This window comes from Panicum hallii, chromosome 6, assembly GCF_002211085.1.
Source record: "Panicum hallii strain FIL2 chromosome 6, PHallii_v3.1, whole genome shotgun sequence".
NCBI classification, from domain to species: Eukaryota; Viridiplantae; Streptophyta; class Magnoliopsida; order Poales; family Poaceae; genus Panicum; species Panicum hallii.
Window position 1 is genome coordinate 28117571 of NC_038047.1, and position 22325 is coordinate 28139895.

Consider the following 22325-nt stretch of genomic DNA (forward strand, 5'->3'; position numbering starts at 1 on the left):
TATTCATTGACCCCAGCAAAGTACAAGAAGTGATGGATTGGAAACCTCCAACATCAGTCCATCAGATCCGTAGCTTTCTTGGTCTAGCTGGCTATTATTGTCGCTTCATTCCGGATTTTTCCAGAATAGCCAAACCTATGACCGAACTTACTAAAGAAAGGTGTTAAACTCTCTTGGGATCAAAAATGCGATGAGGCATTCCACACTCTTTGAGATCATCTTACTACTGCTCCAGTCTTGGTTGTGTGCTTATGCAGGACAACCGAGTAATTGCATATGCATCACGAGCACTCAGGGTTCATGAACAGAACTACCCTACTCATGATCTCGAACTTGCAGCTGTCATTCATGCCTTAAAGATTTGGAGACATCATTTGATGGGTACGAAATGTCACATTTATACGGATCACAAAAGCCTCAAATACATCTTTACACAGGCAGACCTGAACATGAGGCAAAGACGCTGATTAGAGCTTATTAAAGACTACGATTTGGAGGTACACTATCATCCAGGCAAGGCTAATGTCGTTGCGGATGCACTCAGTCGCAAGGCACATTGCTCCTGCTTGTCTGTAAAAGCTTTCAACGAGACTCTCTGCTGGGAAATGAGAAAGCTTAATCTAGAAATCGTTCCCCAAGGTGACTTAAACCATCTCTCGGTTGAAGCCACACTTAAGGATAGTATTGCTCTAGCTCAACAGTGCAATAAAGGAGTTAGAATCATTAAGCAGAAAATAATACAAGGAGAAGGGAAGTATAAGTGCTTCCGAGTAGATCCAGAAGGAGTTTTATGGTTCAACGAACGTATCGTTGTACCTAAGGACCATAAGCTCCGTAAACAGATAATGGACGAGGCCCACCTGTCCAAATTTTCTATGCACCCTGGCAGTACGAAGATGTACCAGGATCTGAAACAAAACTTTTGGTGGACTCGTATGCGACGAGAAATTGCCAAGTATGTCTCAGAATGTGACATCTGCCAAAGAGTCAAGGTTAGTCATCTAAAAACTGCTGGTATTCTTCAACCTCTACCTATTCCCTCTTGGAAATGGGAGGATATCAGTATGGACTTTATTGTTGGTTTGCCTAATACTTCTCTAAGGCATGACTCTATTTGGGTAATCATTGATCGATTGACCAAGACTGCACATTTCCTTTCTGTGCATACTACATATAATGCCAAGAAGTATGCCGAGATTTACTTAGACCAAATTATTCGTCTTCATGGAATACCTAAGATGATAATTTCTGATCGTGGCGCATAATTCATCGCTCGGTTCTGGGAGCAACTTCAAGATGCTCTTGGAACTAAGTTAATTCGAAGCTCTGCATATCATCCTCAAACGGGTGGACAGACTGAAAGAGTAAATTAGATATTGGAAGATATGCTTGGAGCCTGTGTCCTCCAGTATGACAAGAATTGGGACAAATGCTTGCCACTGGCAGAATTCTCGTACAACAACAGCTATCAAACCAGTCTCAAAATGGCCCCGTTCGAAGCATGTTACGGTCGCCGGTGCCGAACTCCTTTGAGTTGGTCACAAACCGGCGAGCGTAAAATCTTTGGACCCGACCTAGTCATTGAAGCAGAGGATAAGGTAAAGATTATCCAGAATAATCTAAAAGCAGCCCAATCTCGCTAGAAAAGCTACGCTGATATACGAAGAAGACCATTACAGTTTCAAATCGGAGACTTCGTGTATCTTCGAGTATCTCCTACTCGAGGTATTCAAAGGTTTGGCGTAAAAGGAAAACTTGCTCCTCGATACATCGGACCTTTTGAAATCCTTGAGATCTGTGGACTCGTAGCTTACCGCCTTCAACTTCCCTCTCAGTTAGCAGCCATTCATAACATGTCAGACCCGGGGCCATGGGGCTGTGTACATTAAGGAGTCCGTATTGGACTAGGGGATAGGACATGTCCTGTACCTCATTTATGTTGTATTCTACTCGCATGCGGAGTAGAACTAGTCGATACAGAAGGAAACTACTCGAGTTGTACTTGAATACGATTCCTAAGCTAGTATCAGGCTAGGATTCATGTAACCCTGTCCCCCCGGATATATAAGGGCGGGCAGGGACCCCCTCAAAACATAAGATCACCAGATCAACACCAAGGCAATACAAACCATCATACAGGACGTAGGGCATTACGCATATTGCGGCCTGAACCTGTCTAAATCTTGTGTTGTCTGCACCTTCGAGTTCCTGATCTCGGCGCATCCCAACCTAAAACCTACCACCTCGGGTATACCACTTGGTGGGCAGCCGGATAAAACCCGACAGCTGGCGCGCCAGGTAGGGGGGGCGCATCAGAGATCCGCTGGAGAACTCGATGGCGATTTTTAAGTTCCCCAGTCCCGTGCTCCCTGAGGGCACAACCTTCGTTTTTGGCTCGTGGGTCTGCGTCGCTAACGGCGCAGGCGGTTTCCGTCGGCACACCGTCGACGACACCTTCAAGCTAAAAACACTTGCCGCAAGGCTCGACGACTTTGTCGATAATCTCGACGAGTTGCCGTTTTCTGACTCTGCCAGGGAAACCGAGGCAGCGTCTGTCTCTACTGTTCCTTTTTCCACGTTGGAAAAGGACTTGGACTCTTTGCTCCAGGCTGGAGGCTCCGAGGCCACCGCAAGTCGGGAGGCTGAGGATCACCTGGCCGCTTGCGGGCTGATGATCACCACCACCTCCGAAGGACGAATTGTTCATTGGAGGGGGATGAACTTGTCCGACCCACTCAGACATGAAGACCGATTGGTAGCCCATCTGGAGCCTTTGCCTTTTCAGGAGGGCAGGGCGTTGGCTGCCATATCCGAGGGCTCGACTGAGCTAGTCGAAGCCCCTTCCGAAGAACTCGCAACTCGCCAAGTCCTGATGGCGGAAGAAGGGGACGACGACGCCCTCATCCCCATTGGCGCACTTGACGGCATATCAGAAGATGAAGACACCGCAGAAGCCGAGAACGAGAACGACGCCGAGCGCGACGCGCGACGTGCAAGGAACAGAGCTGGCTGAAAAGATTGTGGGAGACATGGTCCAGGATTGAACCGTTAGTCAACATGATTTTGTAATATAAGAAACTACCTCTGTTCTCTTGTAGCCTTTGGTATGAAGTTTAGGAGCTCCGTCTGCTCTGTAGTGGGAACATATTACTTCTAAGTGCAACGACTTAGAGAGTGGTCGATTTGGCTCTTCACACGAGCTCGTCGGGTGAGTTAGGTAGGATCCCGCCAAAGGGATCCACTCAAGCCTGGATTGCGCCGTCTGTGGCGCGACGACTAGGATGCCCATGGCAAATAGTCGAAGACTACCCTGAGTGCAACGACTTTAGGAGTAGTCGATATAGCCCATCATGTGGACATGTCGAACGAGTTAGATGGAACCCGAGCCGGACGGCTCTAACCAGTTTGACAAAAATGCGATTATCATCGCGACGACCTGTATGCCTGTAGCAAGTAGTCGATTTGTATAAAACTTGAGCGTGGCCAAAGCCCCCGCTGTGTAGTCGAGAATATACATTTCGAGTCATGTGGCACGAAGCCGCCATATGGACCCAGAAAAGGAAGAACTTGCCCCTTAACGCATAGAGGAATTTAAAAATGAGTATGCTCAGGGGTAGAACCGTCGCAGGTGCTGGATATTCCATGAATTGGGTACGTCCTGGCCGTCGGGGTGCTGTAGTCGATAAGATCCTGGTCTTGTGACCCTCCTGACGATGAACGGCCCCTCCCATCTTGAGTTAAGCTTGTGTAAACCCGACTCATACGTGCTGCACAGCGCGAACTCGACGCCGAATTCGCCGCGGCAGATGAACGTGGTTTCAGGACTCCTGTGGCCAACATTGCTCGGGTAACAGCACTACTCGAGCGAAGCAACGACCCCAACGTCCGACAAGCACTCATCTACGCCCAACGGGCATGGGTCCAGTTGGACCAGCAGGCTCCGGCATCGCTCGTCAGGGACGAACACGTCGGAGACAGCCGAAGCCAGGCCCCAAGTCGAACAACGGGTCATCGCCCGCGACCCCAACGCACCAACAACAATGATGGCGTGGGTGGAAGCCAGATCACCGGTGGGAGGTGACAGCCACCTCCGGTAAACAACCCGAGGCAGCCTAATCCTCCGCGTCACCAACCTGATCTTCGTCAGAAGATCAATGAGGGGCGCGATGCCCGGTCAGTCCTGGACTCGAGGCGACGGGAGCGCGAGGTAGTCGAGCGAGACGATGCTGACTGCAGCGATCGTTTCCCCGCGTTCACTGCGAGATTCAACAACTACAAGTACCCGGAGGGTTTCAAGCCAATTGGCATTACCAAGTATGACGGCAAGCAGGCCCCCCAGCAATGGCTCCGCTGTTATTCTACTGCCACTGAGGTGGCTGGCGGCTCCAACACTACCAAGGTCGTCTACTTTCCGATGGCTTTGGAACCTGCACCGTTGACTTGGCTGGAAAGTCTCCCCAGCGATTCCATCGACTCCTGGGAAGGCCTCAAGAAGGTCTTCATCGATAACTTCCAGGGGGCCATATCTCGAGCAGGAACCCGGCACGACCTCGCCCAGTGCAAGCAAGAGCGCAATGAACTCCTCCGATCCTACACCCGCCGTTTCTTCGATGTCCGGGCCACCATCGCCAACATCTCAGAAGAGGACATTATCGACTGCTTCTACAACGGCCTCACTGACCCAGGTATATATCGTGATTTTGGGCGTAACAGGCCAAAGACAGTTGCAGGACTACGCGACATGATGCACGACTGGTCCGAACAAGAAGAAAAGATGCGCGAGAGGTTCCCAAGATGCACCGACCTCAACCAGAAGCGCAACAACGACAACCGGGCTGACAAAGGCCAGCAGGACTTTTCGGGTTCGTCCCGCAAACGCAAGCCAGACGATCTCGTCGCGGCTGTGGAACGCCCTTCGCGTGGCAAGAAGTCGACCACGCAGGAGCAGTTTGAAAAGCTTCTGCAGAAGAAGTGCCCGTGGTGTGTCAACTCTAAACACGCAGCGATCGACTGCTTTCAGCTCAAGCGTACTTTCGGCTCTCCTGGAAACGGCAAGAAAAACAAGTCGACGGGCAAAGAGCCCGAAGACGAGGAACAGGAGGATAAATCAGAGACGCCCAAGTTCCAGGATTTCTCCAAAACCGTCAATGTCATCTTTGGCGGTGATGAAGATTTTTGCTCCAGGCGGGAACAAAAGTTGCTGCTACGAGAAATTCTATCGGTTGAACCGGCGGTGCCACGACCGCTCCGATGGTCGGAGGTCCCCATATCTTTTTCCCGTGACGACCAATGGACCAGCTTTTCCGAGCCTGGGAAGTTCCCACTGGTGCTGGATCCCGTAGTCGCAGAAGTCAAGCTTACTCGGGTTCTTATCGATGGTGGGAGTGGACTCAATCTTATCTTCGCTAGCACGCTGAAGAAGATGGGTCTGGACCTTACCAACAAGCTCACTCCGAGCAAAGCTCCTTTTTACGGTATTGTCCCTGGCAATGCCGCGCACCCACTTGGAACAGTCGTTCTCCCAGTCACTTTTGGGACGAGGGAGAACTATCGTACCGAGTTCATCAAGTTCGAGGTGGCCAGCTTTGAATCTTCTTACCATGCTATACTGGGAAGGCCGGCGCTCGCCAAATTCATGGCGGTGCCACATTATGTCTACTTACTTCTCAAGATGCCAGGACGCAGCGGCGTGCTCACGCTCCGGGGTGACTTGAAGAAGTCTTATGATTGCAACCAAGAAGCCATCCAGTTTGCATCGACTTCCCGCGTGCCAGATGCTTCCGAAGAAGTACTCGCGGCCGCACAGCAACTTTCTCAAGCCTAGCTGGACATTCCGACAAAGAAGGCGAGCCAATCGGGCGTCAAGTCGACAGGCGATGTGGCTCTCAAGACGATCCAGCTCCAAGAAGGGGACTCATCCAAGACAGCCATTATTGGCGCAGGCTTGGACGACAAATAGGAACTCGCGCTCATCAGTTTCCTGCGGGCCAACCGAGACATATTCGCATGGAAACCATCGGATATGCCAGGGGTGCCCAAGGAGCTGATCGAGCATAGCCTTAACGTCTACCCACAAGCTGTACCAAAGAAGCAACGACTTCGTCGTTTTGCCCCCGATAAACGGGAGGCTATCAAACGGGAAATAGCTAAACTCCTCGCGGCTGGATTCATTAAAGAAGTAATCCACCCAGAGTGGGTGGCTAACCCCGTCCTTGTATTAAAAAAGAACAAAGAATGGAGAATGTGTGTCGACTATACCGATCTCAACAAGCATTGCCCAAAGGATCACTTTGGGCTCCCTCGCATCGATCAGGTAGTCGACTCAACCGCAGGTTGCGTATTGTTATGTTTCCTTGATTGTTACTCAGGTTACCACCAGATCGCTCTCAAGGAAGAAGACCAGATCAAGACCGCGTTCATCACCCCGTTTGGGACTTATGCCTACAAGACGATGTCTTTCGGGTTGAAGAACGCTGGCGCCACCTATCAGCGGGTAATTCAGATGTGCTTTGCTGATCAGCTACACCGGAACATGGAGGCCTACGTGGACGATGTAGTTGTGAAAACTCGAAGTCCCGAGGGCCTCATCGCGGATCTGGAGGAAACTTTCGCCAGTCTAAGGAAGTACCGATGGAAGCTTAATCCGACTAAGTGCGTTTTTTTGGTGTTCCGTCAGGAAAACTGCTCGGGTTCATAGTCAGTAACCGGGGCATTGAGGCCAACCCTGAAAAGATTACCGCCATCACTGATATGGAGGCACCTGCCACAATCAAAGATGTACAGAAACTTACAGGGTGCATGGCAGCTCTCAACAGATTCATCTCCCGGCTCGGGGAGAGAGGATTACCTTTTTTCAAACTCTTAAAGCGCCAGGACAAGTTTCACTGGACAGAGGAAGCCGAGCGGGCTCTGCAGGATCTCAAGCAACACCTACAGTCGCCCCCAATCCTCACGGCTCCATTACCGGGTGAGACCCTTTTACTTTACATGGCGGCAACTACCCACGTTATAAGTAGTGCCATTGTTGTCGAACGCTCCGAGGAAGGCCATGCCTTTGGCGTGCAAAGGCCTGTGTACTTTGTCAGTGAAGTACTCTCGGAGTCTAAGGTGCGGTACCCGGCGGTCCAGAAACTTCTCTATGGCATATTGATCACCTCAAGGAAATTACGTCACTACTTTGACGAGTACCAGATCACCGTTATCACAGACTACCCGCTGGCGGATATCCTACATAACCAGGATGCCACAGGGCGTATTTCAAAGTGGGCAGTAGAGCTAGGGGCTTTGTCGATCGACTTCAAGCCACGCACTGCAATCAAGTCCCAAGCTCTAGTCGACTTCATGGCAGAGTGGAGGGAGAATCAAGTTCCAAGTCCAGTTGACAAGCCAGAGCATTGGACCATGTATTTTGATGGTTCTCTCAAGCTCGATGGCGGCGGCGCTGGAGTTTTATTCATCTCTCCACGGGGCGAACAACTCAAGTACGTCCTTCAAATCCTCTGGGAGGTATCCAACAATGAAGCCGAGTATGAAGCCTTGCTTCACGGGCTTCGTTTGGCGATATCACTGGGGATCAAGCGGCTACTTGTGTATGGCGATTCACTTTTGGTCGTTCAGCAAGTCAACAAGGAGTGGGACTGCAACAAGGAGACCATGGAAGCCTATGTACAAGAGGTCCGCAAGCTAGAAAACAAATTTTCTGGTATAGAAGTTCATCATGTGCTGCGAGAGCACAATGTCGCTGCCGACGCCCTATCTAAACTGGGATCAACACGAGCACAAGTCCCAGCAGGGGTATTCGTTCAAGAGTTAAAACACCCGTCCATCAATCCTTCACCGCGGGTCTCCACCGTTACTGGCCCGGTACAGCCAGAACAGGAGATTATGCTGGTTGGCGAAGACTGGAGAAGACCTTTTATCGACTTCATCCGAGATCTTATACTTCCGGCAGGGATAAACCCTAAAAGCGCCGCTGCCGCCCGCGTCATGCGACGGAGCAAGGGGTTTGTCCTAGTCGAAGACAAACTTTATCGACGCGGCGCACGATCTGGAGTACTCATGAAGTGCGTCACAACAGAAGAAGGCCTGGACATTTTGCGAGAGATACACGAGGGCGTGTGCGGTAATCATGCAGCATCACGCACATTAGTTGGCAAAGCGTTTCGCGTCGGCTTCTGGTGGCCCACCGCCGTATCTGATGCCGAGGACCTGGTACGTAGATGTCAGAACTGTCAGTTCTTTGGCAAGCAAACTCATGTCCCGGCCCACACCCTCATCACTATACCGCCTTCCTGGCCGTTCGCTTGCTGGAGCCTCGACATGATTGGGCCCTTCACAACGGCGCCAGGAGGTTTTACTCATGTTTTGGTGGCTGTCGACAAGTTCACCAAATGGATCGAGTTCAAACCAATCGCCAAGCTCACTCCTGACAGGGTGGTTGACTTCATCTCTGACATCTTGCATCGGTTCGGCTTCCCCAACACTATCATCACCGATTTGGGTTCAAATTTCACGGCCAACCAGTTTTGGGAATTCTGTGAGAACTCGTCCATCGAGGTCAAGTACGTTTCGGTGGCACACCCAAGGGCAAACGGGCAAGTCGAGCGGGCAAATGGCTTGATCATTGACGGCCTCAAGAAGAGACTCTACGATGCCAACAGCAAGAAGGGCGGGAAGTGGATTCACGAGTTGCCACATGTCATCTGGGGGCTTCGGACTCAACCTTCAAAAGCCACAGGGCATACCCCGTTTTTTCTGGTCTACGGCTCTGAGGCGATTCTCCCAGCAGACATCATGTGGAAATCCCCAAGGGTCGAGATGTACAAAGAAGGCGAGGCAGACGAAGCACGACAGCTAGAGCTGGACTATGTCGAAGAGGTTCGCTGTTCTGCCCTCGTTCAGTCAGCTCATTACCTACAAGGAATACGGCGTTACCATGATCGCAACATTAAGGACAGGTCGTTCAGCACAGGCGACCTCGTCCTTCGTCGCGTTCAGGATGAGTCGGGTTTACACAAGCTTAACTCAAGATGGGAGGGGCCGTTCATCGTCAGGAGGGTCACAAGACCAGGATCTTATCGACTACAGCACCCCGACGGCCAGGACGTACCCAATTCATGGAATATCCAGCACCTGCGACGGTTCTACCCCTGAGCATACTCATTTTTAAATTCCTCTATGCGTTAAGGGGCAAGTTCTTCCTTTTCTGGGTCCATATGGCGGCTTCGTGCCACATGACTCGAAATGTATATTCTCGACTACACAGCGGGGGCTTTGGCCACGCTCAAGTTTTATACAAATCGACTACTTGCTACAGGCATACAGGTCGTCGCGATGATAATCGCATTTTTGTCAAACTGGTTAGAGCCGTCCGGCTCGGGTTCCATCTAACTCGTTCGACATGTCCACATGATGGGCTATATCGACTACTCCTAAAGTCGTTGCACTCAGGGTAGTCTTCGACTATTTGCCATGGGCATCCTAGTCGTCGCGCCACAGACGGCGCAATCCGGGCTTGAGTGGATCCCTTTGGCGGGATCCTACCTAACTCACCCGACGAGCTCGTGTGAAGAGCCAAATCGACCACTCTCTAAGTCGTTGCACTTAGAAGTAATATGTTCCCACTACGGAGCAGACGGAGCTCCTAAACTTCATACAAAAGGCTACAAGAGAACAGAGGTAGTTTCTTATATTACAAAATCCTGTTGACTAACGGTTCAATCCTGGACCATGTCTCCCACAATCTTTTCAGCCACCGGCCGGACCTCTAGCAAATACTCGCGGAAGTTTTCGTCAGTGCAATCAGCAGCTGCACCCTCCGCGAGTACTTCTAGCTGAGCCTTTGGCCAGAAGGACTTCACAAGGCCCAGAGCATGACCCACGTATGTTGTGGCCGCCTCGGTGACAAAGGTGAGGATCTTTTGCGGTGCCCCGTGAAGTCGATCCAGTAGTGGTGGCCCGTCTTCAGTGCCGTCTTCCCGAGGGTCCACCATCTCTACAAGTTCCTGGGCCGCCATCTTCAAATCATCGAGTTCTTTCTGGCGCTGCTCTCTTTCTTCGCCCAAAGTCTTGACCTGCTGGAGACAGTCGACGAACTGCTTCTCCGTGTCAGCCATCAGTTTCCGCAGATTTTCGACTTCATCTGCGCGGCGGTACAGCATGTTCTTCAAATCAGTAAGCAATTCCTCTTTATAATTTATGAGTTTTTTAAGTTCTGCGATGATAAACAGGTTTCAGACAATGGAGTTATCGACTGCGGGTACAATTTCGAGAACCGAATTCCACGTACCTTGATGGGCTTTCTGCTGTTCCTTGAGTCGGCCTTGGAGCTCGGTGATGGTTTGCTCGAAGCCGACTCGCTCCTGCATTAGCTCGTCGATGCGCCTAGTGGACTCCTCCAGCTGCACTGCCCGCTCATCAGCTTTTTGGCTCATATCCTGCACGATTCCGGATGTCAGGAACAGACAACTTGAGCATACAGTTACCAGTGGTATAGACAAGACTTACCAGGGCAAACTTATCGATCGCAATGTTGATCATTTGACGCATGCGGCTCAGGTCGTCCCTTGGGAGGTTCTCCCCTCCAGGAGTTGGCAGCACAGTTGCTGCGTTCAAAGCACCCGCACCCTCCAAGACTGACGGTGGTGCGATTTCTGCAAAGGACAAGTGTTTAACAAAGCGCCGATTACGGCAGAAAGCAGCTGGATCCTTTACCTGCAACGTCAGCGGGGCTGGTAACGGCGGTTTCGACTTGCTCATCGCCAGCGGTTTCGGGTTCCGCGTGCTGGAGATTGGGCAGCGGTGGGCCTGGCAGGACTACATCTGCCCTCTCAGCTGGCTCTGGCGCGTCGACTTGCTCGGGCGAAGGCTCGGGGGCTGGCGGAGCCAACTCGAGTTCTGGGGTAACTGCTGCTGTTGATCTGTTCATGACAGTAGCACAACATCTTTACCGTGATTTCCAAATATGGCCAAGGGCCGAGTCGAGAGCGTCACTTACACTCGGGATCGGATCATGGTTGGGCTTTTCAACATCAGCTTCAAGGGCTTCTTCGCCATTGTGCTCGTGGCTGGAGGTGCAGGCGTGCCAGTCGATGAGGCTGGCAGCGCCAGCGCGGCAACGGCTGCAGCCTCTACTGGTGGTGTCAGGGCCGCCTCAGTCGAGGGCACGAGTTCTCTTGAGGCAGGGCCCGACACGGCAATCGTTACCTCATCGGCATGAGACGGTGCTGGGTCTACTCTATCGGCTTCTGTAGGTCTGGCATCTGGAGCCTCACTTCCGGTGGCGGGCGTTTCAGCTACCCTTTGACGCTGGGGGCTGGGCAATGAAGACGAGGGGCTGCAAGACAGGGTTGTCATCAGTGTTCAGCAAAACAACTTGACAATTTTTATAGTTCGACAAACACTTACCCGGCAAGGTCAGTGGCGCTAGCTTTGCGTTTCCTCATATCCCGACGTCGCCGGGGAACGAGAGGTGCGTCGTCCGACCAGTCCACGGATGATCCGGAGGAGTCGTCGGCTTGCACCCTCTCCCCAGCCGCCCGGCTGCCCGTAGCTGATTCGCTGCCAACAATTTGTTCTTTCTGTGCTTTGGCGGCACTGGGCAGCGTATGGTAAGGCCGGGGCAGATCGGGGTGTGGCGGGTAACTCCGATACAATGCTGATGAATCCTGTATTAAGACAAATCGACAATCAATTAGTATCAACTCTTCAGCTCAAGGGAAGAAGTCGAGAAGTCGAACACTTACTGCTGGTGGTCGATTCTGGGCCGTAAACCCTGCTGGAATATACGGGATAGCATCCACATCCAGTAGAATTCGCTTAACGCGAACAAGCGCAGCATCATCTCCAAGCTCCTCTGCGCACATACGGGATGGGTCTTCAGTACCCATGTACTCGAATCCTAGGGTATGGCGCTGTTGGATGGGTTGAATTCGACATTTGAAGAATGATAACATCACAGACGCCCCGGTTACCCCCATCTCTTTGTGTGCGGCAATCAACTCAAGCAGCTCTTTTACTTGGTCCATCTCGGCTTCACTGGGCTCCAATGTCCACTCGCTGCGTTGTATAGGAGGCCTGCCGGACCGCACAGGGAGTTGGGGGGCATGGTTCGTAATGTAGAACCATTGGTGTTTCCACCCAGGGACATTGGAAGGAAATTTGTACGAAATGTATTTGTCACTAGCGTGTTGCCTAAGCTGGATCCCAGCACCCCCAATTGTAGAAGGATTTTTTGAGGTGGGTTGGGGCTTCATGCGGAAAAGATAGCGGAAAAGCGCCCAATGGGGCTCAATTCCAAGGAAGGCTTCACAAAAGTGGATGAAGATGGAGATATGGCAGATCGAGTTGGGGTTGAGGTGTTGCAGCTCGATCCCGTAGAAGTAGAGAAGACCGCGGAAGAATGAGCAAGTGGGGAGGGCGAATCCCCGTTCAGAAAAAGAGCAGAAAGAAACAATCTCATCGACGCTTTCCATGGGGAAGGGATCACGAAAAGGAAGGCGCCAATTAATGAGATCCCTTTCTTGAAGCAGACCTCCCAGTACTAAACTTGCAAGATTTTGGCGAGAGCACTTACTAATTGACCATTCGCTGGTCGCCGCCTGCGCTTCCTTCAATTCTTTTTGGTTGATCTTCTTCGGCGCCATTTCCACCCCTTTTCCGCCACGAGTTGTTCGCACAATGCTCGGGGGCTACGGTGGTGGGCTCGAAGTTTTTCGACTACGCAGGGCGGCGAGAGGGCGACGGTAGGACAAGTCAGCCTCTAATTGGGATTTTGTTTTTCTGGTGGCGGCGTCAGATCTGAAGGCACAGGAAAAACCCTAACTGACTGCGGGGTTAAATAACCAGCGTTCAGGCAGTGGTTTACTGTGTGAAAGATGAAGCGTCACGCAATGGGATTAGTTGGATACAGGCAGGTTTTTTTAGCAGATTTTTTGGGCCGTTACCTGATTCACCATTTTTTCTGGGTTAGTTTTCCCGAAAAAAGAGGTTTTTCGGGTTTCGAGTCTAATTTTTGCTAAATTGCCTCTTCTTCGACTTTATTTTTCAAAAGGAACTCTTTTTTGCCACGACCTTTGGGATCCTTTTTTCCAAAAGATTTGGACTCAAGGCTCGGGGGCTGCGAGACACGTGGCATCGACTACTTATTTTTCGAAAGTACTCGAAGGATAAGAGAGAACTATTCAAGGCTAGTTTGACCCTCAGCTTGATTCTTTGATCTAACTTAAGGCTCGGGGGCTACTCCATATGGAGTGCGATTATTCATCGCACCCCATATAAAAGAAAGAATTCGGGGCATGAGCACCTCATAGCTTCGATGCAGTCAGAAGAGTACTCGAAGAGAAATTTCAAGACGGAGCTTCGAAAGAAGTCGAAAACAGCTTCAGAAGTACTGGAAGAGTCTGCAGTACTCAGCTACGAAGAGCTCGGGGGCTTGTCAGACCCGGGGCCACGGGGCTGTGTACATTAAGGAGTCCGTATTGGACTAGGGGATAGGACATGTCCTGTACCTCATTTATGTTGTATTCTACTCGCATGCGGAGTAGAACTAGTCGATACAGAAGGAAACTACTCGAGTTGTACTTGAATACGATTCCTAAGCTAGTATCAGGCTAGGATTCATGTAACCCTGTCCCCCCGGATATATAAGGGCGGGCAGGGACCCCCTCAAAACATAAGATCACCAGATCAACACCAAGGCAATACAAACCATCATACAGGACGTAGGGCATTACGCATATTGCGGCCTGAACCTGTCTAAATCTTGTGTTGTCTGCACCTTCGAGTTCCTGATCTCGGCGCATCCCAACCTAAAACCTACCACCTCGGGTATACCCCTTGGTGGGCAGCCGGATAAAACCCGACATAACATCTTCCATGTATCTCAACTTAAGAAATGCGTCAAAGTTCCTACCGAGATCATCGATACCCAAACCATCGAAATCGAACCTGATCTGACCTATACAGAACATCCTCTTAGAGTGCTGGACACTAAAGAAAGAAGTACTAGAAGAGAAACCATCAGAATGTACAAGATCCAGTGGAACCATCATACAGAAGAAGAAGCAACGTGGGAAACTGAATCCTATCTTCAACACAATTTCCCAGACTTCTTCCAAGCCAACCTCCGGACTTGATCATTCAAATCTATCCTGTTCCGGAATCTCGGGACGAGATTCTTTTTAGGGGGGAAGGCTGTGACACTTAGGTAATTAGTGTGGTCACATCCTAAATTTTAGTGTGATGTTATGTGCAAAATGTGGTAAAATTGTGTTTAAAAATTTAAATGCTAAGGGAAAAGGTTTGTTTATATAATTATATTATAATAAAGGTCCTTTAGTGCTAAATGGGTGAACATGGAGGGTACAATTCAAATGTATGAGGGTTATTTTGCAAAAGTCAAAAACTTGTGTTTGAATCGCAAAAATAGGTGAAACTACCCTTTGGATATATTTGTAGTGTAGTTTTTAAATAGGGTTTGTATAAAGTTTAGAATCTTTGCTAAATTTTATTTTAACTCCAACTCCTTAGCTCTTCTGTGGATGAACCTTAAAGCAAAGTTGTACATTTTGAAAAACCATACATTTTTGCTTTTGGCCCATCTCCATTTGAGCACTGGTTGGAAAGTTATCTGTACATTACAGTAGGGTCCCTGGCTTTTCTGCTTTTTGCACCTAAGTCCTCCATTGTCTTCCCCGAGTCCTCAAGCTCCTCTGCCTCTGCAGCGCGCGTGACCCACCGCCGCCGGCCGATTCCCGAGCTGCACCGCTCTTCCTTCGCCCACGCGTCGCCCCACCGCTCCTCCCACCGCCCGTGCTGCCCCCACTAGCCGATCCCCGTGCAGCCACGTCGGGCCGCCGGAGCCGAGCGTCTGCCACGCATCCGAGGGAAACACCGGCTCCGCCCGCCATCCTGAGCCTGATCCCGTGACCACTTCTCCTCTCCCTCTCTTCTACGAAGCAATGCGCTTCTATAAAACCCGACCCAAAGCCCCTTTCCCTCACCTGTTCTTCTCTTCTTCCTCCTCGTGACACCGAGCCCGCCGCCACACTTCCTCGCCGGAATTCACCTCGGCCGCGCCACCCCGCCCAAATCCCCGCGGCCCACCGCTTCCCCACTTTCTCCCCGAGCTCCCCGACCTGATCCGGTCCAGCCCCCCGCCTCCCTTCGCCGGAATCGTTCCAACCCCGTGCCGCCTCTCACCGGAGCCGCCCGAGCTCGACCTCACCGTCGATGACCTACTTCCACCGCTTCTGCGGCCAAACCAAGTACGGGAATCGTATCCTCATCTCCCCTTGGTGCTCTTGCGCGCTTTAATTCCCCATATTCGCCAGCCCTTCGCCGGGAACGGCTACGCGCCGCCACGGCCGCCGCCCCTCCTCGCCGCCGGCCGTGCTCCACCCCTGCCCGTCGAGCCCCACCCCCTCCAACCGACTCCCCACACCCCGTAGGCCGTGCCAAGCCGACCCCTCCCCGCCGGCGACCTCGCCACCGGTGGGAACATGCCGGAGCCGATCGGCCGGCCGCCGTCGGGGCCTGGCAAGGGCATATGTGCGAGTATATATTTTGTTCTAGGGACCCAGACGCAAAAATAGTAAGGACCCCCCCCCCAAGTGGTTTGTTATTTCATGTGATCAATGCTACTGCCTTGTAAAATTTGTAGAAAACTGTAGAAAAATCCAAAAATTGCCAAACTAATTTTGTTGGAAACTAGATTTCAAACCCTACAACTTTTATTAATGAAGTTTGGTTTGAAACTAAGCATTTTGGAATCTATTTTAAACTTAAGGAAAAAGGGTATAGTGTGCATAACCTTTACATACTAACTTTGTTTCTTGTAATTTTTGGTAAATAGCTTCTATAGGTCATGTGTAACCTTGTGTAAAAGTTTCAAACTCAGCATTGTTTTGTAATTCAAGTTCTTTTGAAATTGGGCAATTAAAATTTGAGATGATTTGAAATTAATTAAGCATGTTCCTTAGGTTTATTTAATTAGATCTTTTTATCATAATCTAATGTGTTGATAATTAATTCATAATTAGATTTTTCAAAACTTTATAATTTTATTTACCTAAGATTTGAATTTAAACTTGAAATTTGAATTCAAATTCAGCTGTTTTAGTTTCTATTTTCAGTAATTCTAGTGCTACCACCGTAGCTTAAGTATAAATGCTAATTTAAAAGTAAAACCCTCTTATTTCATGGATTCCTATGTGTTAATTGTTGAATTACAACTTTATCGTGAAATAAAAGTTTTAAAACCTAAGCACCATCTCACTTAAATTATTGCATGTCATGTAGACTCAACGACACTCGACAATAGAGACTACGAGCTAGTCTTGGGGCAAGATCAAGGGTTTTCTGAAGACCTGACAAACGTCGTCGAGAATCTAACTGAAGCCCCGAACCAAAGTTTGGAAGTCTCTGATACTCCTGCCCCAACCCCACTCAAGAAGGCAAGCCCCGTACCCCAATATTTCAATTCATTACAATTTCACTATTATATTATGTATCTTGCATTACGTCTAGGAGTTGAAATAGAACCCTAGTTGCATATATTCTAGGAATCCAATGTATTGTACCCGAGTCCTTATCGCATAGACGCTCTGCTAAATAGGGCCGGTAAAAGTCGAGTGATTTCCTGTCACTCGCGCGATATAGGAGTTGCATGTTTACTATCTTGCAATCATTATAAGGATAATGGATAGGGTCATGTGCGGTATCATGACCTAGCAGTCTACCCTATCTATTTTGACAAAAGATGTTAAGGTCGCAGTGTGTGGTAGTGGTGGCTAAGCGTTTGAAAGTACTAGCTAGATGCCGCGAAATATGGTAAAGCGGTAAGCTTAGTACCCGAATGGCCTGGCAAATGGACATGTCTCCACCACTCGATTATTTGGTTTTTGTTGTACACACGTACCGACGTGTGGGAGTACGTTCTGCATAGCAGACAGGAGTACGATCATGTAGTCGCGCTACAGACGTATGTCCTGCACAATTGGTGTGCGTACAGTCTTGCAGTCGCTTGTGGTGGCCCTGATCTATAACCCGGAATATGAGGGAAACGGTTGCTTCGGAACGATCTTTGGATGTTCCAAGCGTGTGAGTTTGGTTTACCCTTGCAAGGTTTGAAAATTCGATTCAGAATCGTCTGTTTCTCGCGGAGATTGAGACTGCTTATTCTTTCTGCCACATAGAGTAAGAAGTGTAACTAATGATGGAACAATCTTGATCAATGATAATCTCTACCTTGCTTGTTTAGTGTAGGTGCTAACCTAGAATGGATAATCAACTGGAATATGAAAGCTAAAAATTTGAAAGTAGTTCATACTCTTTGTTGCTTTTCGGCTGAAAATAAACCCAGAGCCTTTACAATGCCTTCATGGGTCTAGTTACGGGCTAAAGTATACCCAATCCTGGGTAAGCCTTGCTGAGTATTAGAATACTCAGTCTTGCTAGTATCATTTTTAGGTATAAGCTTCGAAAACCCCACGGATAGTTCTGCGTGGCCAACTTCTGTTCCACATGGCTGGTCCGTGGAGTGGGATCCATCCCCGGCTGGCAGTAACCCTCCTAAGTGACACCAGGCCTCGGCACTACAAGAAACCCTTTAATCTATGACAGATTTGCAGTGACGTTTCTACAAAACGTCACGAATAAGATACTAATAGTGACGATTTCCAAATTTTCGTCACAGATTGCAATGGCGGGCTACCCGGCCCAAAAATTATGACGAAATTGATTTTGTCACTATTGCTGTATCCAAAATAATGCTCATTCAATCGGTTATATGTTTATTACAAATATTTTATTAAATCAGAAAAATAGGGCTAGCAATTTTTTATTGCTGACTTAAACTTCCTCAAGAGTGGGAATGTAAAAAAAAAATGAGCTTTAGAGATTTGAACTTGCGACCTCTCTTCTGTGTAAAGGCAAAACTCTATGCTATACACGGTGCTGACCGCTCAGCACTGCTTCAATGTCATTACGCTGGAAGGCACCAAATTTTTTATACTGTGTTCAGTCAGTATAATCATAGAGCGGGCAGCAAAAATACAAATACTAGCTGAGTGGAGAATCGAACACACGATCTCTGAGCACAGGCCACGACCACCTGACCACCTGGGAGCTTGCGAGATAGTTGGACGTATGGCCTCTTAATTTTATTTATTTATTTATTCTGTCCTTTAACAAATCGAGATCCAATCGGCTAGAGGATGCCTTCTTGTTTCAGTCTCGCTGCACCGCCGCTCTAGACGCGTCTGCAATAGCGCCGACAATTGGAATCGCTGCCAAGTCTTCCCCAGCACCGCAGTGGTGTCGCGCGCGGTGCCCCCCTCTCTCCCTCCCCGTCCCCCTCCCCTGCTGCTATCCCCAACCCATCTGCATCCCAGTGATCTGCGTTTCAGGTTGCCCCTCCCCCTTCCATCCCCAACCCATTGATGCCGGCCGTTGGAGGTCAGCAGCAATCGGTGGTCACGCTTCTGCAGCGCGTATTTCAGCTACAGTATATCCTTCGGGGACTGCACACAAAGCACCCCCTTCTTCCCAGCTGAACAACATTGGACAGTCAAGGTATTTCTTTAATTGTTGTTGAGCTAGTTTCATTTATCTGTTTTATTCGGTGAATTGATGATTTAAGTTCCTATGCAATTCTTGATCAGATGGATAGAAGTTGGGTGCATGCTAGATTGTTTTCCCATGAATACATCAATGGCGTCAAGGAGTTTATGAGTTTCATTCACGAGAAATTTGGTGAGGACGAAGAAATTTTATGCCCATGTAGTAGATGTCTTAATCAAAAGTACCAACATCAAGCTCTTGTAGAGAGGCATGTATTGATGAATGGTATGGAAAGCACATACACTCGATGGATTCATCATGGAGAGAGTCTTGATGCATATTTTGAAGAACATCCTGTTGATGTGCATGATAATGGCTTGTTTCATGGGTTAGGTGAGACCGAGGAGAACAATTGTGATGATGATAATTTGAACAGATTGTTACATGACCTGCACAGTGCAGAGAATTTGAACCAAGATGGTGAAAATGAGGATGGAAACCGTGATGCAGAACCTAGTGATGATGAGTCATTTTTCAAAGTAGTGATGAAAGAGGCTAAGCGTCAGCTTTATCCAGGTTGCACCAAATTCTCCTTGGGCGTGCATGGATGAGTCAAATTTCATGATGGCTTTGCTTATTCCTGGTCCCGCATCACCTGGGAAGGATTTTGATGTATTCTTAGAGCCTCTTATAGAAGATTTACTTGAGCTTTGGACAGGTGTACGTACTTACGATGCTCTAAGTGGAACAAAGTTTAACCTTCGTGCTGCAGTTTTATGGTGCATCCACGATTACCCAGCTTTGAGCACTCTTTCAGGGCGTACAACCAAAGGCTATTTCGCATGTACTCATTGTGACAAGCACCCTCTTTCATACAGACTAAGGAGCAAAATTGGTTATTTTGGGCATTTTCACTTTCTTCCCGTGGGACATCGTTTGCGTAGAAATAATGAATTTGTTGGCCTTCATGAAAGCAATGATCCCCCAAGTAAATTCTCTACAGAAGAGTTGATGGCTGAACTGGAGAGAGTTAAACATGTCAGGCTTGGAAAGCATCAAGAAAGTAAGAAAAGGAAGCATTCTTGTTTGGACAACGATCATGTAGTAATTTGGAGTCGGATGGTTAGTTTATGGAAGTTACCATATTGGAATAATTTGAAACTGAGACATAATCTTGATATCATGCATATCGAGAAAAACATATGTGAGAACATAATTGGGACAATTCTTAATATACCTGGGAAGACAAAGGACACAGTTAAAGCTAGACTTGATCTGAAAGATTTGGGTATTAGGAAAGAGCTGCAATTTAGGGTGAATGGAGATTCATGTGAGATGCCTCGTGCAAGATATACTTTGTCCACAGAACAAAAGAAGGCCTTTTGTGATTTTTTACGAGAGGTGAAGTTTCCAGATGGATTTGCCTCCAACATATCAAGATGTTTAAATGTTGAGGGAACCAAGTTACAAGGGCTTAAAACACATGATTGTCACATTCTTTTGCAAAGAATATTACCAGCTGCTATGAGAGGGTTTTTGGACAAGGATATTTATGAAGCGTTAGCGGAGTTGGGGAAATTTTTCAGGGAATTGTGCAGCAAAACTCTTAACAAGGATGTGTTGGCTGAAATGAAGAAAGAAATCCCAATAATTTTGGTGAAGCTTGAGAAAATATTTCCCCCGGCTTTCTTTGATGTGACGGTTCACTTAGCTGTACATGTACCTGATGAAGCATTGCTGCGAGGTCCTGTGCAATATGGTTGGATGTACCCAATTGAAAGGCGGTTGTATACTTTAAAGCGCTATGTGAGGAATAGGGCGCGGCCGGAACGCTCAATTGCTGAGGCATATATTGCGGATGAGTGCTTGACGTTTTGCTCTAGATACATGGATGATGTTGAAACAAGATTTAATCGGGAACCAAGAAATAAAGGCTTTTCTAATGAGGATGCCTATAGCGTTGATATTTTTGGGCATGGAGTTCATTTCACCTCTGCACCTGAACTTGTATTTGATGATACTGCCATTGATCAAATGGTGTGGTATATTCTAAACAATTGTAGTCAGGTTGACAAATATATGAGGTATGTTCTTTATTATATTATTGAGTTTACATGTTATATTTGAATTTAATATTTGTTATCTTCATTTTTGAAACTGCAGAATGTATATAGAAGAATTAGAGGGAGCAGGGACACCTAACATTGAAAGAACATTGCGGCAAGGATTTCAGACTTGGTTCAGGAACCAAGTTAGTTGTAATTTAGATCTTTTTAGGCTATATTTTTGGGCCACAGAATCTGATATGTGTGTGTTGCATTGGGCAGGTGCTACGGTTGCGGAATATGAATCAAGAAGAGGTTGATGATGATCTATTTTCATTAGCTTGTGGTCCTGATTTAAGAGTTAGAAAATACTCCTCATGCATAGTGAATGGTGTGCGGTTTAACACCATCGACCGTGACAAGCATCGAAAGACACAAAATTGTGGAGTAATGACAAGAGGTACACATAACAACGACGAAATTGATTTTTTTGGAACCTTAAGGGAGATTATTCAGTTAGAATATAACTTTGATGGGAGATCAGTAGTTTTGTTTAAATGTGATTGGTTTAAACTGGATGGGAAGAGGACTGAACTTAAAGATGATGGTTTCTTTAAAAGCATCAATCTTGGAAGTCTATGGTACAAGAATGATTCGTTTATTTTGGCCACTCAAGCAAGGAACGTCTTCTATTTACCGGACACAAAGTTCGGCAAAAACTGGTATGTTGTCCAGTCATTTGACCATAGGCATCTTTACAATGTGAGTGAAATTGAAACTGCACAATATAATACTCCTGCATATCAAGAAGATGAGTGTTGTGAAGAGAATCGTAGCCGAGAAACAGTTTCAGACATTATCTATAACAAGCCTTTAAGTAGAGATGATGAACAAGGCCCTATTTTTGAAGCTGCTGAAATCACAAAGTTAATGAAAGGAAAAGGCCTAGAAGTGCATCAAAGTGATAGTGAACAAGAAGAAGATGATGACACAATTTTGGAGTATTGCAGTGAAGCTGAAGAAGGAGCCGCAAATGAGATTGATAGTGACGATGAATAGCCAATTCAGTTTGATACAATTTTCAGACCATTTTCTTGTAATATCATTTGTAATATTTATTTCGATAGACAGTTAGTATTTTGTAATATTTAGTTGTGACATTTATCAGAATGGACCATGTTCAATTCAGATGTATCTATTTTTAAACCACATTCTGATGTGGATTGAAACTTGTAATGTTTGTTCAGATGGCAAGTAAGAACAGAATCTGTACATGTTTGTTCAGATGACAAATTATTCTACGTTGCTCTCAATAGTATTAGGATTACAACAAATCTGTACATGTTTCAATACCTAGGACATTTTTCAGGTGTCTGTACATGTGCATGTTTGGCTATCTAGGATTTTCTGTACATGTAAGAACAGAATCTGTACATGTTTCCGCGAGGCCCCTAAATCTGTACATGTTTGGCTATCTAGGATTTTCTTAACTAATATTACAGCATCATTGTAAATTGTTTCATGTGCCTTCGGAGTCTTTGTGATCCTGAAGCAGCTACGCTGATTGTGAGGAGCTTCAGGTGCCTTTGTTCTGGGAATTGGTCCTGCCTTTGTTCTGGGAAAGATTGTAGCAGCCTCAGGCACAAGCAGCTGGCAAAGCAAAGCTTAGCTGCCGCAGCTCGAGACTTCAGACTGCTAGAATTTCAGGCACAAGCACCT

At 47.8% G+C, this 22325-nt stretch overlaps 1 protein-coding gene across 1 annotated transcript; it reads left to right on the forward strand.

The window, feature by feature from the left end:
* The first annotated feature begins 19164 nt into the window (after positions 1-19164).
* On the forward strand, positions 19165-21904 carry LOC112898185. The gene is made up of 3 exons (XM_025966562.1): positions 19165-20645; positions 20725-20812; positions 20889-21904. Exons 1-3 carry the CDS (start codon positions 19165-19167, stop codon positions 21663-21665), a joined length of 2346 nt encoding a protein of 781 aa, XP_025822347.1. The 3' UTR covers positions 21666-21904.
* Positions 21905-22325: the final 421 nt, after the last annotated feature.

Excerpts from the sequence above, each read along its gene's own strand:
- LOC112898185 (XM_025966562.1), top strand. The coding sequence starts at position 19,165 with ATGGATGAGTCAAATTTCATGATGGCTTTGCTTATTCCTGGTCCCGCA. Across the intron at positions 20,646-20,724 it reads CAGGTTGACAAATATATGAG|AATGTATATAGAAGAATTAG; the intron begins GTATGTTCTTTA and ends TTGAAACTGCAG. Across the intron at positions 20,813-20,888 it reads AGACTTGGTTCAGGAACCAA|GTGCTACGGTTGCGGAATAT; the intron begins GTTAGTTGTAAT and ends TGCATTGGGCAG.